Source organism: Pan troglodytes, chromosome 3, assembly GCF_028858775.2.
Source record: "Pan troglodytes isolate AG18354 chromosome 3, NHGRI_mPanTro3-v2.0_pri, whole genome shotgun sequence".
Taxonomy (NCBI): Eukaryota; Metazoa; Chordata; class Mammalia; order Primates; family Hominidae; genus Pan; species Pan troglodytes.
In genome coordinates, this window is record NC_072401.2 from 167,672,002 (window position 1) to 167,689,676 (window position 17,675).

Here is a 17,675-nt window from a genome sequence, read left to right on the forward strand (position 1 = left end):
ATTTTTGTTTTATATATGTTTATGCTATATCATTTTATACACATGTTTACAACATTTTATCCCCCTGATGTATTAAACTATTATCACTGTATAATGAATTTCTTTATTTCTAGAGATGGTTTGGGTTAAAACTCTATTTTGTCTATTATTAGTAAAGCTACACTTATATTTTGATTAATATATTTGCCAGGTATATATTTGTCCTGTTGTAGACATCTAGACATTCAATAATTTCCAACCTTTTGTTTCAGGTATCCAATTCAGTTTATTTTTATTTAATCAGTGGATGGCAGGTTTTGTCTTTAATTATAGTGCTTATTTTAATTCTATTTATTGTGACTATTGGTGTGTTTTAGACAGTATACAGTCCAGTTTATTTTTTGTTTAACCCATGATGGCAGGTTTTGTCTTTAATTAGAGTGCTCATTGCAGTTCTATTTATTGTGACTATTGGTGTGTTTTTATTTCTTATTTGCATTTTAATACATCTCTTTTTTTGTTCTTCCCCTTTGCCTTCTTATGCATTGAATTATGTTTTTTATCATTTCGTATTTTTCTCTCTACTGGTTTGAAAGTTTTAAATGTATACTCTATCATTTGGTACTCTCTACCAGCTTTCTTTCTTAATCAAATTATATTTAATTTGTATCTTTAGCCTCTTCCCATTCAAAAAAGGATCTTATCCCAATTCAAAAAAGGATCTTAAAACATATAAGATTATTCCCTTTTTATAAGATATTGCTTTGCATATTTGTTGATACCTTTTTTTAATCACGCAAATGAGACACTGTTGTCTTTTGCACTTAACATTAGTTTTACATGTGCAAATGCTACCATGGATTTTTATTATTTATTGTGGTAAAATAAACTATAATATTATTGTGGTAAAAACTACATAGCATAAAATTTACCATCTTAACCATTTTTAGGTGTACAGTTCAGTATGTTAAGTATATTCACTTTGTTGTGAAACAGATCGCCAGAACTTTTTCATCTCGCAAAACTGCAACCCTATACTCATTAAACCCAACAAATCCCTTTTCCTTCCATCCCTTTGTGCCTGGCAATCATCATTCTACTTTCTGTTTCCATGAATTTGAGAAACTTCATATGATTGGAAGCATAGAGTATTTGTCCCTTTGTGACTGGACTATCTCACTTAGCATAATGCCCTCAAGGTTCTTCCATGTGACATGATTTATTTTTTATGCCTGAATAATATTCCATTGTATGAATACACATTTTCTTTATCCTTTCATTCATTGGTAGACATTTAGGTTGCTTCTACCTCTTGGCTATTGTGAATAGTGCTGATATGAACCTGGGATTGCAAATATCTCTCAGAGACCTTGTTTTCAATTATTTTGATTATCCAGAAGTGAGGTTGCTGGATCATATGGTAGTTCTATGTTTAATTTTTTAAATAACCTTTATACTGTTTTCCATAGTATTTGCATTATTTCACAGTCCTCGCTAAGACTGCAAAAGGGTTCCAATTTCTGTCCATCCTCACCAACTCTTGTTATTTTCTGTTGTTTTGATAGTAGCCATCCTACTGGGTGTCAGGTGATATCTCATTATGATTTTGATTTGAATTTTTCTGATGACTAGTGAACATCTTCTAGTGATAACTTGGGCATCTTTTTGTATGCTTAATGGCCATTTGTATATCATCTTTGTAGAAATATTTATTCAAGTCTTTTGCCTATGTTTAAATCAGATTATTTGATTTTGTCTTTCAACTGTAGAAGTTTTTATATATTCTGGTTATTAAGCACTGATTAGAGATATGATTTGCACATATTTTCTCCTCTTTCACAGGTTGTATTTTCACTCTGTTGATCGTGTCTTCTGATGAACACAAATTATAAAGTTTGATGTCATACCACTTGTCTACTTTTAGCTTTATTGCCTGTGCTTTTGGTGTCATAGCCAAGAAATCATGGCCATATGTAATGACATGAAGTTTTTACCCTGTGTTTTCTTCTATGAGTTCTATAGTTTTACAGTCTTATATTGAGGTTTTTAATCAATATTGTGTTAATAGAAACCATTCTTGTACATGTGGATATCCAGTTTCTTCAACACCATTTGTTAAAGATTTACTAAATGTTTTTATTCAGCATTCCTGCTCATGTTTCTGACTTCCATTATGGCTTATTTTGGTCCTGCCTATAGCTTACATTATAGATTATTTTTTAAATTAGCATTTTTGTTTTTTTCTGTTTGAAAATGTGGATTTTTTACATGAATTTATAAAACTATAGTTTCGCTGGATATAGTTGGCTGCACATTTAACTTTGTTTTAAATAAAAGCTTGCAAAAATACCTTCATTTCAAACATTTTTAATGTACAATTTTGCACATTAAAGTTATCAAAAGTGATTTACCAAGCACTAAAAATGTAATAAGTTAATACCCATATAAAATGGATGAACAAAGAAAGAATTACTTATAAAATGAAGCTGCTTAAGATGATTTCTGAAGGCAGTTTTCCCAAATTCTTGGATACCTCTCATGTAACAAAATGTATCTTAAACGTATTATAAATCAATGTGAAGTCCGTTTATTTATTTTTTTAAACAAGTAAAATTCTGAAAGGCACACCTCATACAATCCAAAAAAATAGAACTATGTATGGCTTATTATATGAATATAAACACACGACTGTTATATAAATAAGTTAAATCAAGATGTATCATTTATAAACTTTATAAATTATGGCAATTGCAAGGTCTTTTTTTTTTTTTTTTTTTTTTTGACATGGAGCCTTGCTCTGTTGCCCAGACTGGAGTGTAATGGCATGATCTCGGCTCACTGCAACTTTCACTTCTCAGTTCAAGCAATTCTTGTGCCTCAGCCTCTTGAGTAGCTGGAATTACAGGCATGCACCACCTCACGTGGCTAATTTTTGTATTTTTAGTAGGGACAGGGTTTCACCATGTTGCCCAGGCTGGTCTTGAACTTTTGAGCTCAAGTGATCTACCTGCCTCAGCCTCCCAAAGTTCTGGGCTTACAGGCATGAGCCACCATGCCCGGCTTTAAGTTTTTTTGATTCCAGTAATATGAGTTTATTTCAATGTTATAAAATATGTTAATTTGAAAAGTGATAGGTCAAAATTTAGCAAAAACCTGTCTCAAAATTTCCACAAATACTGAATGAATTAGAATTCAACGTATAATGATAAACAATTGAATAAATAGGAGTAGAAGGAATTTTTTAAAAATACAATAAATAGAAAAAAAACTAGTATTTCTTGAGTGCCTACACTATACTAGGTGCTGTGCCAAGCTTCTCTAATCTTCTCAGCACCCTACTGACGTTAGTACTAGAATTATCTTCATATTACAAAGAAATTGAAGTTGAGAAAGGATTGAGTAACTTATCTAACATCACACATGTGGCATCTGACATTTGCCAGAGCTAATTATTAAATTTTTCTTTAGTTATAGAGAATGTGTTTTTTCTTTTCTCTAAAATCAAAATAATCAACCAAAAGTTAAGCAAGACTAGAGATATTCAAATAAAAACAAATATATTAAAATATAACATATTTTAGAAAACTAGAAACTCTACTGTGGGACTAAAATAAGCAGAATAACATGTCATGAACCGAAATGTAAAAGTGTAGTATTATAAATTATCAGTTCTTGTCAAATTAACGTATAGTAATTCCAAATTAAATTCCAATAGATCTTTGTTTTGTAACAGACCAAATTTTTCTAGAGTTTATCTTAAAAATAAAATAGTTGGCAAATTCACAAACAATGGTAATATGGGGGAGTGGGTTGCACTATAAGATAGAAAAACATTATGAAGCCTCAGTAATTCAAATTCTGTGGCAAGGTCAAAAAGTCTTCTGTATCAACGGACAAACTAAAAAGACCAGAATTATGCCTGAGGGCATAGAAGACTTCTGTCATGTACTTGTAAGGATCATTTTTCAAATAAATTGGGAAAATGGATTTTCTCAGTAAATAATACTTAAATCATTTTAAAGGATATGTGAAAAAATTAAACAAGTTCTACTTCATATTGCATAGTTTTCTAAAGAAAACAATGCTTTATTTGCTTTCTGAAAAAGATTATGTTGAATACATGAGTTGAAAATAAGAAAATTTAAAATAACTTGTTCAGATTATCCACGTAAAGTTGTTTTTATAAAAATACAAAAAGCACAAATAAAAATGAAAACAGAGACTATTATAGCACATAAGGATGAGGGACCATTGGGTCATTCATATGTAAAGAGCTGTTATCAACTGATAACTAAAGTTTCACCCCACAGCAGAAAATGCCTGAGAAAGTAGAAAATTTAGTGAAGTATCATTGCAAGTAGATATTCAATGAATATATGAAATTCTTTAATCTTATTCTTAATCAGAGAAATGCTATTTGAACTAACAATAATTTGTCATATTTCACCTGTAATATTGGTAAAGATAGAATTGAATGTTAATATCAAGTGATCATAAAGATATGCAACTCCTGAAAGTAGAAATTAAAATAACCTTTTAGAAGCACATTGGGTAATTTGTATTACACTTTACAAAATGTACCTGCACTTTTGCCCAGATATTTATCCTAGAACAATTATCTGAGTGTGTGCAAAGGTAACTGTTTATTGTAATAGTGAAAATTGGAAACAAAATAAATTTTGAAAACCTAAAGAAAACTCTGATTTGAGAAAATGTTTACAATATATTATGAAATATTTAAGGCAAATCAAAAGTTAGTGGTATGAGAAGTTCTGTAATTTAAATTATGTACATTAGAGACAAATTTATGGAAGAATATATAAGAAAATGATGCTTATTTCTACCTGCTGAGTTTGCAAATAGTTTTTATGTCTTCTTTGTTCCTTTAAAAAATTATCAGCAATAAGCATATGTTATTTTGGGCAAGAGAAAAATATTGTCTTTAAAACATACAGTCATTGTTGGACAATGATGTGAATGTACTTAATGCACAGAACTGTACACATAAGTATGGTTAAAATGGTAACTTTTACATTGTGCACACATATTATACCACAATTTAAAAATAAGGGGTTCAGTTCACATGCATATCTTTCTTAGATCGAGCCTCTCAAAGTACAGAGGGATTTCTGTTCAATCTAAGGTTATCCTTGATGTTGCATGGTTCATGCTGGCAACAATCCAAAATGTGCAGCTAAGAGGGTAGCTGTGTTGAGCTGATAGAAGCGCATGGTATTGATTCTTGCATCCCTTAGAATTGACTAACCTTTGAACAAGGGCAGATTGCTTATGTCTTGAATAGACTTAATATTTTCTATTTTCCTATATAACCCATTTAGAAGCTATTGACTATTTTTTGCAGATATTTCTTTTTAATCACTCATCTATGATTTACACATATGGAGTCAATTCACAATAGTGTATTTATATTGCCAAAGACATTGCTTAAATTTATTAATTACTACATAAATACATTTTTATTCTATTAAAATAGATGTATCTTTTGATGTGTGAAATAAATTATTGCTATTTTAAACTTATAACCTAGTAATATAATGGTTAAACTTTGAAAAATAACTGAAAAAAAGAAAATACAATTTATCATGGACTTTAGGAAAGCTCAGATCTTGTTGGAAGATCCATGCATGACTGAAGAGATGGTAGCATTCAGTAAAGATTTTGAGCGATATGAAGAATTTCAAGGAACAAGGAAGGGGAAAGTAGAGTCCACGTAGAATTAAGTTCACTTTAAGTAAAGGAATGGGAATAGAGCTGAGATTGGAATACTTTGTCAGAGCACAATAGCAAGAAGTTAGGGATGAGTGGGATGAAGTTTATGTGCTTGAGATAATGGAAGATGAGGCAGCAAAATTGGGTTATGACTAGAGTCATTGATTCCAAAACCTTGATGGGAAGCAAACTCTATTGAGATTACTATGGCCATAAAGTGTAGGACGAAATGGAGAAGAGTAAAATTAAAAGCCAAAGCACATCTTGTGAAACTATTACATTATATTCAGAAAAGAAGTACAGCTAGCATTGACATGAAAAAGGAAAAAGAAGTGGAGGAGTATTTTTAGGGATATTATAGAATATCATCTATGGAATTTGACAATTAACTAGATGTAGGGGTGTGGTGGGAATTCAGGAAAGAGAAGTCTTAGTCCATTAATGCCGCTATAACAAAGCTCCTCAGACTGAGTAATTTATGGACAATAGAAATTTATTTCTCACTCTCAGAGGTAGAAGCTGGGAAGCCCAAGGTCAAGGTGCCTGTAGATTCAGGTATCTGGTTAGTTCTCATTCTCTGCTTCTTCTTGCATTCTCACTTGGCTGAAGGGTTGGAAGGGACAAAGGGATAAAAGGATGAACTTGTTTCCTCAAGCCCTTTTATAAGGGCACTAATCTCATTTCTAAGGGCAGAGCCCTCCTGGCTTAATCAGCTTCCAGTCGTCACTTCTTAATACTATCACTTTGAAATTTAATTTCCAACATACGAATTTTGGAGGGACATACACATTCAAACCATAGCAAGAGGTATAAAAAATGTTCTGATGAATAGTGAGTGATGATTCATCAAAATTTCAAAGTCAGATGTTATCACATAGGTTTAAGCAGAAAAATTATTTTAATAGAATAATTCAACTCTTGGTTTCCACCTGTCATCAAACTGATGTTTGTATGTTTCAGAGCATAGATGGAATAAGGAAATGGAGTAATACTTTATTTTATATATTTTTTCAGGGTTTATATTGTGAGGAATGTCTGAATATATACCATGAAAATAATAATACATAAGAATCTTAATAGTGCTTTGGGATTACCTGAGTATTTTTCTCCACATCATTCAATTAAACTCTTGCGAGTTAATTCTGGTGAGATAAGCCTGATACGGTGACCTTCCGTTTACAGCAGTAAGATTCATTCAACCTCAGAATGTTTAAGTAAACCAGCGAACTGAGAAGTTAGAACTTGAACCCAGGTCTTCTGACTCCCAATCAAGAATAGCTTCCAGATGTAGAAAAAGTTGTATTTTTTTTTCCTATAACATGATATAATTTCAGAGCTGAACAAAAGCTTAATGATCAGTTATTCCAGAGACTGGCAGACATTTCTGGAAAGAACATACAGTAAATATATTGGTTTTTGCAGGCTATACAGTATTTGTCACAAATACTGATTTCTAACATTGTAGCATTGAAACAGACATAAACAACATGTGGTAAAGGAATGGTCCCGATAGAACTTTTACAGAAACAGGCTTCAGGCAGAATTTGATCCATGGGTTATAGTTTACTGATACCTGATTTACTCTCTCTCAGCCTTATTTCTGAGGGAAAAAAAATATCACCACTCTAGAAAGTTTACTAGACTTGTGCAGGCTTCTTCTGGCTGTAGCATAGCGATCTAGTTTATCTTGCTGCTTTTTCAGTCTAATTGGCAAGGTTTGTACATTCTGTATCTTCAGCCTTATAAGGTATGGTGCAAATATTACGCTAATTGGCCTTTTTTGTGGTGCTCATGGAATTTGTTTAGGTAGCCAATAATATCTTAATTGTGCTGAAAAAAGTTCATTGATTATATCTTTCTCTGGAGACTCACAGACATCCAGTCCCTTGAACTGTTGATCTGCCTTTCTTCAGGATTCTTCACTCTCCAGCATTGGAAAACAAAGTCTTTAATAAGCACAATTGGCAGCGTGACATCTATTCAACGTTGCAACTTAGACTCCTAACAGATCACAGGAAATCTTAAAATTGTTCCCTCAATCTCATACTCCAAGGGAGCTATAATTAATTTTGAGTTGTTACTTATACTTACGTCAAAAATAAAATATTTATATAGTTGTGTTTTGTATTTTTCATTTGATCATTCTTTGGGGAAAGATGCAATATGTTTACATAAAATAACATAATGTAAAACGAGCAGATATTTTCCAAGTGTGTTTGATTTGTTATTCAAGTACGAATCCTGCTAGCAACCTTAGTCAAAGGCCAGAATTTTATGTCTATAATCAGAGCCCTATGATTTGATTTTAGAAAACCTATCTTTATTACATTTTCTGCTTTTAAAGGACTCTGTGTTTTATGTTAATGTCAGGCCAGTTACGTTCCTCCATGGTGCTTGGTGTTTAAACTAGAAGATTAAAAACAAGTTAGAAAAATGTTCTGCTTAGAGTTATCCCCATCCAACTGTGTGTGTGTGTGTGTGTGTGTGTGTGTGTGTTTCAAGAGATCAAATATTAACTATTTCTTTGCAATCCAAACGCACTTTTTAATTTTGGATGAAATTGATAATACGCATACTTCTAATTTAGCTTTATTTTTTTTCCTCATGAAGAAGGCAGTAGAAGCTATTTGCATATCATTATAAAACTACCCTTTCAATCTAAGAGGGAAGCCAGAACGTGAGCCCTGGGGGAGTCTCTGTTTGTGTCTATATTCAAGTTTTGCTGTCTCTGTTTTAATAAATGAGTTCTTATATAATCATATAGTGTTGAAACCTTGGTGGTTGCTATAGGGAAAACATAAATGCAAAATGAAACATAGTATCAGGCAGTGATAGTATTCTTCATGTGGAGCAGACTTAAAGTAAACACAAAGTTAAAGGGAAAAACCAGGTATTATTTCCTAGTTATATCCTGAATATAGTCTAATGTTGCGTTGGTATTTAGAGATGTAGGAGAAAATATTGTGGGAAATTCATAAAAATAAATTAGATACTAAAGCATTTTGATAATCAAGTGTTGAGGATTATTGGTAAAAATGATCAATGCTTTGCCTTTGGATATTTTGAAAATTTTTGTAAACATTTAAAAAGTGGAACCTTACAATGAGGTGAAGAAAAAGAACAACAGAAAAAAGATAAACTGCAAAGAGGGAAGATAAAAATAAATGAACAATTCTATTAAAACCAACTTATGGCCAGGCACGGTGGCTCATGCCTGCAATCCCAGAGTTTGGGAGGCCGAGGCTGGTGGATCACCTGAGGTCAGGAGTTCAAAACCAGCCTGGCCAACATGGTGAAACTCTGTCTCTACTAAAAATACAAAAATTAGCTGGACGTGGTGGCGGGCACCTGTAATCCCAGATACTCAGGAGGCTGAGGGATGAGAATCGCTTGAACCCGGAAGGCAGAGGTTGCAGTGAGCTGATACTGCTCCACTGCACTCCAGCCTGGGTGACAAGAGTGAAACTCTGTCTCCAATTAAAAAAAAAAAAACTTATTCCACAACTTAATGTACTACATTTTTAAAAAATTACACCCCTATTTTCTTATCCTTGGCAGATTTCTTTCTTTGTTACTAGGAAAGTACATGTTAGTCTATATGGATATTTGAAACCAACTTTGGTGTACAGTTTCATCACTGATCACTGTGGTACCTAGATATGAGATGCCATGAGAAATATTTATAGTTATCCTGTGTCATTTGGGAAAGAAGTAAGTTCATTCAGCATTGATTTGCAATAATTAGTGCTTACCTTGATGTTAAATATTGTGTTCAAGAAAGGGGAGAAGCATATACTTTCCAGCACAGAATTGGTAATACTTTTCTAGAATATGGATTCAGTATTGATTATGTTTTTATTTTCCTTCTTTCTTTCCTTCCTCTCTCCTTCTCTGACTTTCTTTCTTCTTTTTTTCTTCCTTCCTTTGTTATTCCTTGAGACTTCTTTCACATTCAGCCTTTTGTATTTTCACAAAAGGGATTTTTGAATATTGCTACAAACTATAGTTTTCTAGTAGGAGCATTTGGAATACTCAAAATTTGTTGCTTTTGGCCAAAGTCCATCACAATTTCTAGAGTAGAGAACTGGCTTACTATGAGCCTTAAGCATCTCAGATGTTTTAAGCAGAATAGAGTTAGAATGAGTTTTTGAATGTGAAAAAAAAAATCCAAATGAATTCCATTGCATCAGATAAGCATATTTCTCGCGTAAGTTTGGCTTTACTTTTGGTGTAATCAAGTAAGAAGAAAAAAGTTGTTTGGAAAGTAAAGTCCATTTATAAAGCAGTAAGAAAGTTGTCTTTCCTAGAATTGTCTCTTGAGTTATCTTTACGCAACAGCATCATTTTGAAACAAAGCACAGAATAAGGGTCATGTACAAGATGCTGTAACTTGAAAGGTCTTTGTATATACATCTTTGGATCTAGAGAAACATAGTGACATCTGCCTTTGATTATCATTAGATGGATAAATTCTAATTCTAGGACTGTATTTAAAACATTTCAACATGCACAATGATATTATATGTTCTGGGAAAGTGGCACATGGTGGTTATTTTTAACATAATTATAGATGCCTGACTGGTCATTTTTGAAATAAATTATTTTTAAAAAGACTTTCATAAAAAAATAGAATTCTTCATGGTTCAAGCCATGTTTATCTTGGGAAAATTCAAAATAAACTATTTGAATAAAAATTTCTGTTTGCTTTACAATTGTCCAGATTAACTTTACAGAAACATTTTGTTAATTGCTAAAATATCTAGTTTGTTCAACTACTCATATTGTACTTCTCCTGACATTGTAAAACAGTTAAAGAAAATGGGAAAACATGGTTTCAAGGTTTTGTTCAGAAAAAAACTATTAGGATAATTATAATATAGAAAAATAATTAGCTGCACATGCATTTTTACTGTAGACCAGGTTTCCTTACCTTTAGGAGTCAAATCACTATGTGTAGATACAATCATTTTTACTCTGTGGGTTGCTTACCTCCATTTTGCAGATTGTTTTAAATTTTACAACGATGGATCTATACAAGAGTAGTTTGTGCTGGTATGACTATATTGAAGTAAGAGACGGGTACTGGAGAAAATCACCTCTCCTTGGTAAGATATCTTCTCCCTCTTATGTGGCTATGTCTCTATTCTGTCCCGTCCAAAAAAACCAACCGATTCTCTCAAGAGTCATCTTAGAGTTAAAAATGTGTGTGACTAACATTATTTTTATGTTAGTTATACTTTTTTCAACCATACCAAAAATACTCAAAGACAAATGGATAAATACATTGACTGATGAATTAATTTGAGCTAGCTTAAGTTATGAGGTAGATACTAGGATTTGAATATAATGATTGAGAATAACTTTCTCATATATTGTGCCTATCATGAGTACTCCTCACAGTGTTTCTGTATTTTTGCTTTAAAAATCAGTTTTTGATTTTAAAAAAACTAATTGTGGGTGTTCATGTTGTGTGTTTGTGTGTTTTGTTTTTGTTTTGTTGCTAAGCCAGTAATGTAAACTATTAGGTACATGTTTGGTAGCTGGCTTCCTATGCCAAGCATATTAACTCTTATTATATTATAGATGTCACAATTTTGCTTCTCAGAGAGTTTTCTGTGGCTGAGAAGAGACATTTGTAGTTTGTGTCATAAACTGTAGCTCAGATCTGGTGCTCATGAAAGTCTGCTGCCAACGTTTAACCACAGACCACACTATTAACTTGCATAGGCAGTTTTCTGTTGCCCTCTGTTTTACTTAAAGGTGAGAGCTGTTTGGAGCATGCAGGCATCTACTCTATATTGATCTTTTTCTGAGATTGTAACTTTTTCTTTACTTTTAGAAGTAGTTTTGCTCAGTTGCACTGATGAACTGTACAGCTCTTTTAACATCTAACACCTACTGAATGGGCACAATTGTATTAAAAGTGACAGCAGCCATAGTAAATCCAAGAGATCTGTAGAAATATTTAAAAATAAAGAATTGAACTAATGTGGTAAGTCAGGTTGAGGAAAACATTGTCTTCCGTATTTAGTTTCTTAGCCTAGATGAAGCAATTTTTTACATATGTATACACAAGCCAAAGAAAATATTTCATTAAACTCATATTAGAGAAACAAATCTAGAGCTAAAATTCTGAACGACACTTCTTTTTAGAGCACCATCAGCATTACATGGCTCAATGTATAATGGACCACCAGAGTGAGGCAGTGTAATCATGGTTTTTATGTGAAAAGCTTTCCTTACTATTTCTTCTAAGACCTTGCTCCAAAAAGTGCAGCACTTAGATTGGTAGCATCAAAATCATCTGGAAAACTGTTAGAATTGTAGAAACTTGGCTCTCACTCTATATCCTCTGAATTAGGGTTTGCATTTTAATAGATTTCCTAGAAATTCAGATGCACACTACAGTTTAAAACACACTGCTCTGTGTTACCTGCCTCTAATTTGCTTTGCAATTTAGGACAATATGTCTTCACCTGTTAGCTGTTAGTATGAACTTGCTTTATGCAAGTCAGCTACGTTTTTCATACACTAAAACTATGTATGCCATTTCCAGAGACACAAAAATGGATAACATGTTTGTAGAATTATTGCATGTGCTTTGTTATATTTAAGCATTTTGTGATCATGTGAAAGCTTTGAGCATAGAGGCAGACATAAGCATAAATATTTGTGGAAAGATGAGGAAGGAAGGAAGGAAGGAAGGAATGACAGGTATTATATTCATTTGCTGTAATTCATATTTCTGGATACAGAATTAGAAGAAATTAGAAATTATGCTCAAGTCTTCTGATAATATTTGTTATTCTGCCTTTACAGATATAATCTACAGATTATAGCTTTATAGATGAGATGGAATGTGTGCAGTGATAAAAGATACCAAGAGTAGCCTCGGAGTTTTCCTCAGGAGTACTGTTGAACCTGGGTGAATAAAGAACTCCACTTTGAGCTGAGAGCACATTCTTTCTTTCTTTCTTTCTTTCTTTTTCTTTTTTTTTTTTTTTTTGAAATGGAGTCTTGCTCTGTCGCCAGGCTGGAGTGCAGTGGTGCCATCTCGGCTCACTGCAACCTCTGCCTCTCGGGCTCAAACGATTCTCCTGCCTCAGCCTCCCGAGTAGCTGGGACTATAGGCACATGCCACCACGCCCAGCTAATTTTTGTATTTTTAGTAGAGACGGGGTTTCACCATATTGTCCAAGATGGTCTCGATTTCTTGACCTTGTGATCCACCCACCTCGGCCTCCCAAAGTGCTGGGATTACAGGCGTGAGCCACTGTGCCTGGCCGAGAGCACATTCTTAACCAAGTCATTTCCCTGCTATTGGCCAGGTTGACAATTTGAAACCACTTTCTTAGGGTGACTTGCACCTTTTTTTCTGTTCCCCATTAAATAATATTCCCCACCTTGATGCATCATTTGACCTTTTTCAAATATTGTTTTTGAGTAACCATCTTACTTCTACATATGGTAACAATACTGACATCAGTCAGCTACTCTGAGGCTGATGGTCAAATACTTTATAAATATATATGAAGACATTGTTTTGTTTATCTACCATTAGTAAGTAAATTTAAGGCACAGTTGTGGCTGCAATCACTTGCAATGGAAATGTGAACCAAATCGGTGTTTACATATTATTTGTGGCTAGTACAAAAAGAACGTAGAATATAGAGTCCTATTTAGGAGTTTCTCTTTATTCTTTTATTTCTTTTAGGTAGATTCTGTGGGGACAAATTGCCTGAAGTTCTTACTTCTACAGACAGCAGAATGTGGATTGAGTTTCGTAGCAGCAGTAATTGGGTAGGAAAAGGCTTTGCAGCTGTCTATGAAGGTAAGTCACATTGAATTTTAGAGAGTAGTTCATCTTATATCTCAACAGAAATGTTCATTTCTTAATTTCATTACAATGACATTGTGACCATATTGTAAAATTATGAATTTTTCTGAATCTGTATTATAATATTCATACAGATAATTTTAATAAAAATACTCAGTAAATTTAAATTGCAACAACAACCTGTTGTCTAGTATCAGTGATGTAATAATATCTAAATGTGTTCAGGATGTGTGGAGAAAAAAGCAAATGGCTCAATAATTCTTAAAGTTTAATTGTTTCATGATAGTTTTAAAACATTATGAAGAAATTATCATTTTCCTTTATACTGATTTTGTGTCTGTTTGGTCCCTGTATTCCTGAAATACTTTTTATTAGAGGAAATTGCACAGAAAGTAATTGTGCCGATTTCTGAGGCATGCTTTATCTAAATAAGAGAGTCAGCATTTGAGGAAGGACTTATTAAATGCTTTGTTTTATGCTTCTCTAAAACAATAAACTGGCATTGTACTTTCTTGGCTTTAAAACCAGCTCCTTTCTTGCCAGGTTGTGGGTGGAGGAGACACTTCCTAGTACAGCAGTTTAAGTAATTTTGAAGACAGAAGATTTCTGCTTCCCTTAAACTTTTAAGTAAACGGAAGCATTTTGTTTTAAGGATTAACTGCCTAGTAGTGAAGAGGATTATTTGGAGGGAGTCACGGACGCTGCGCACATGACACTAACTCGCTGCCAGAGACCCAGTGAGTTCTGTTCAGGATGAGGCTCCTCTTCTGATGAGCTATTTTATCTGTGGTCGAAAGACCAAAGGAAGCAGCTCAGAGAATCACAGAACAAACTCACAGAGAATAAATTCACAAAGCCACTAAAGGTTTTTAAAGGTTAAAAAATACCTTTTTGTTAAGATAGGATTAAAAATTATTTATTCCTTGACCATTATCTAATATTTGTAGTTACTTTACTAGGTTTTTTTTACCACATAAATATTTGCTACATTACAACCAGTCAACTTTGATTTTTATAGCCTGGTCTTTATGTACTGAGCTACAGGAGCTGAACTTCAATGTTACCCTAGAAGAAAATGAAAATGAAATAGCATGTCCAGGCTTAGTTATTTGTTTATTTTTTGGCTTTCTTCAGCGATCTGTGGAGGTGAGATACGTAAAAATGAAGGACAGATTCAGTCTCCTAATTATCCTGATGACTATCGCCCGATGAAAGAATGTGTGTGGAAAATAACAGTGTCTGAGAGCTACCACGTCGGGCTGACCTTTCAGTCCTTTGAGGTAAAGTCTTTTAGGCTATCTTCCTGGCAAATATTCTCCATAAACGACAATGGCATTTAAGAGAATCCTCATTAAATCAGCAAAGAAACAGAGAGTCAGCCTTTTAATCAGCAAAGAAGCAAAGGATCGCTCATAAAATGCAACATCAAGAGCAAAAGGGTTTTTTTTTCTTCTTTCCTCGTTTGCAGACATTTTCAAGAAGATTAAAGTGAGTTTACATTATCTGTGCTATTTGAATTAGAATGTTTGAAGTACTGACAATAGTTTCTTTTGACAAATGCACAGGCTTATTTCACAAGAGGGTCCATTAAGTAATAGAACTTTTATTTCTCTTCTACACTAAGAGATTAAAAGGTAGAAAGTCTTTTTTGTAAGAGGAACAAAACATTTTTCACCTTTTTTTTTACCATAACACAGATAATTGTTTATATCAAAAATAGGGATTTTAAGTGTTCTTACGAGCTTTCAACCTCGTTAAAAATATTCATCAGGGAGATCAGCAGCATCGTTGTGTTATTAGATGACGGGTCAGAAGAAACCAAAGGCCAATTAGAATTTTTGGATCAAAGTCTGGGTCCAGAACGAACACGCTGGCCCGTGAGTCATTTCTGTGGGTTGAAAGGGACTGAGTTAAACATTTAAAGCCAAGAAATAGAGGAATTTCTCAGGAACTCCAGAGTATGTTTAAATCAGAGTTGGTCTAGTAATTGAGAGCCCAAGCTGAAGTGGAGAAGAACAATGAGATGCAGGTAGTAGGTCCCAACCAGGGTTAGAAATTTAGATGCATGATTGGAGATGGAGTCTTTCCTGATTGGAAGACTAATTCACAAAGTGATCAGAAGGTAGTAATGAGCCCTACTACCCAGTGGGTAGTAATGAGCACTATGAACACTACTTACTGAGGGCAGTGACCGTGGTCATGGTTGTGTGTCTGTACCTGCAGCAGGAGCACCAGGAGAATCCAGGGATTGCCAGTGAAGCCAGAGAATCTCTCATCCTCATCTGGAAGCCTGTAAATTCTATTTCTTCAGTACTTGTCTCTGTCCCCTTGCATGTACCATTTAACTTCCCAGATGTATTTCCTTTTGTTACCAAAAAAATATATACTTTCTACTTTAATCATTATGTTGTATTTTATGCTCCAGACCATTTTTTTTTGTACTTTTGGAAACTGGTTTTGCCATTATTTGATTGACAGTTGAACTTTGTTAATTTAATGGACTAATAGGTTTGCAAATACTGTTCAAATAGACCGGTTTATTGTTGATAGTTAATTAAAATTGAGTAGAAAAATTTCACCCATGATTTAGACAAAAAAAGGCTCATAAAAATTATCCACCCAATGTCTGTGTTTGCTGTGTTTTGTGATATTTCAAGACTTAAGAGATTAACTGTCTTTTAATATGTAATTCAGTTTTTTGTGGAATTCTATTATAGACATGATGTCAGAAAATGCATTCATTCCATCAGCCTGAAAACTGATGCATGAAGTTGCTACCTTAGTTGATTTGTAGTTTATTTTTTTATTTATCAATGCAATAGCAGTGACAGTCTTCAAAAATAAGAAAACATAAGGCCAAATGGAAAAGATATGCACCTCAGGCACTTAGAACCATGCCTGACACACAGTAGTTGCTTAATAAATACTTGTTTACTGAATGAATGAATCAGTGATGACTACGGTTTATGACCTGGGAAAAGTCATGTCATAGAATGGCTGAGAGTACATTTTATTTATTGTCTCTAGTTTCCTGTCCTATCTTCATATTACTTTATTTCTATATGCTTCTGCCTCCCTCATTTATATGTTAGACATATTTTGATATCTGGTAGATCTCTTGTCTTTACATGACCAAAACCGAACCCTTGCTTATTTTATTTTACTTACTAAACCCACTCTTCTTCTATTTATGTCAGTACTATTTCAGTACTTTTTGTCACCGCTTACCCAAGGAACATCCTTAATTCTACCTTTTCTCTTAAGCCCTGCAGCCAATCTATCAGCATATATCAGTTGCTTTGTCTTCAAACTATACCTCATACACGATGACTTTACACCCCCACTGTTCTCATCATCACCCCTTTGCTTGGAACTCACAGGAAGAACCTCAGGTCTCTACTCTTGCTCTGCATATCCCGTTCTTCACCTCAAAACCAGAGTGATGCTTTTACAATGTACGTTAGATTATGACACTGCGCTACTGACAGGGGATTTCCATCACACCTAAAATAACATCTAGACTCGATTATCATGGGCCACGGTACTTTTGATTGGTCTTTGGCTCCTCCTCACTCCCTCTGTGTCAGCTCGTCTCGCCCTCTTTCTCTTTCTCAGAAACACCAACCTCACTCCCACATCACAGCATTTACCACTGATGTTCCGCTGCCTCAGATCTTTGCTTCTATTCTCCTGTTACTTTATTTGGATCTCTGCTTAATTACTGCCTTCTTAAAAAGTTCTTGGCTGATAACACTACTTAAAATACTTTCTTACCTACAATTATCTCTAAATCATCACTCTGTTTTATTTTTAGTAAATTGCACTTCCAACTACCGGAATTTATGCTGCATATCTCTTTATGTACATGTTTATTATCTGTCTCTCTCACTAGAATATGTCCACCAACGGATTGGGATCTTACCTGTGTCTCTGATCATTTTGTTAGGATTTTACCTGTGTATCTGATCATTTTATCTCCAGCAACATTGTTTGTGAGATTAATGTTGGGTAATAGATGAGAAAAATGGATGGATGGATTATATGTAAGTCAATGTATGAATGTGTGATGGTTGGCAGATGAAAATGAATATATCCTTTATTAAAGGCATGTAAGTTTCCATGCAGAGGG

The 17,675-nt window shown here is 33.7% G+C and overlaps 1 protein-coding gene across 4 annotated transcripts in view; it reads left to right on the forward strand.

Moving 5' to 3' along the window:
- The window catches only part of TLL1 (tolloid like 1), a 232,913-nt gene that overhangs the window by 154,862 nt on the left and 60,376 nt on the right, over positions 1 to 17,675 (forward strand). For 3 of the 4 annotated variants that reach the window (XM_001150703.6, XM_024356361.2, XM_016952480.3), the window contains 3 exons: positions 10,712 to 10,814; positions 13,424 to 13,540; positions 14,681 to 14,826. In XM_001150703.6, coding sequence (XP_001150703.1) covers positions 10,712 to 10,814; positions 13,424 to 13,540; positions 14,681 to 14,826 — 366 coding nt within the window. The other variant, XM_003310566.6, reaches the window with a different exon arrangement.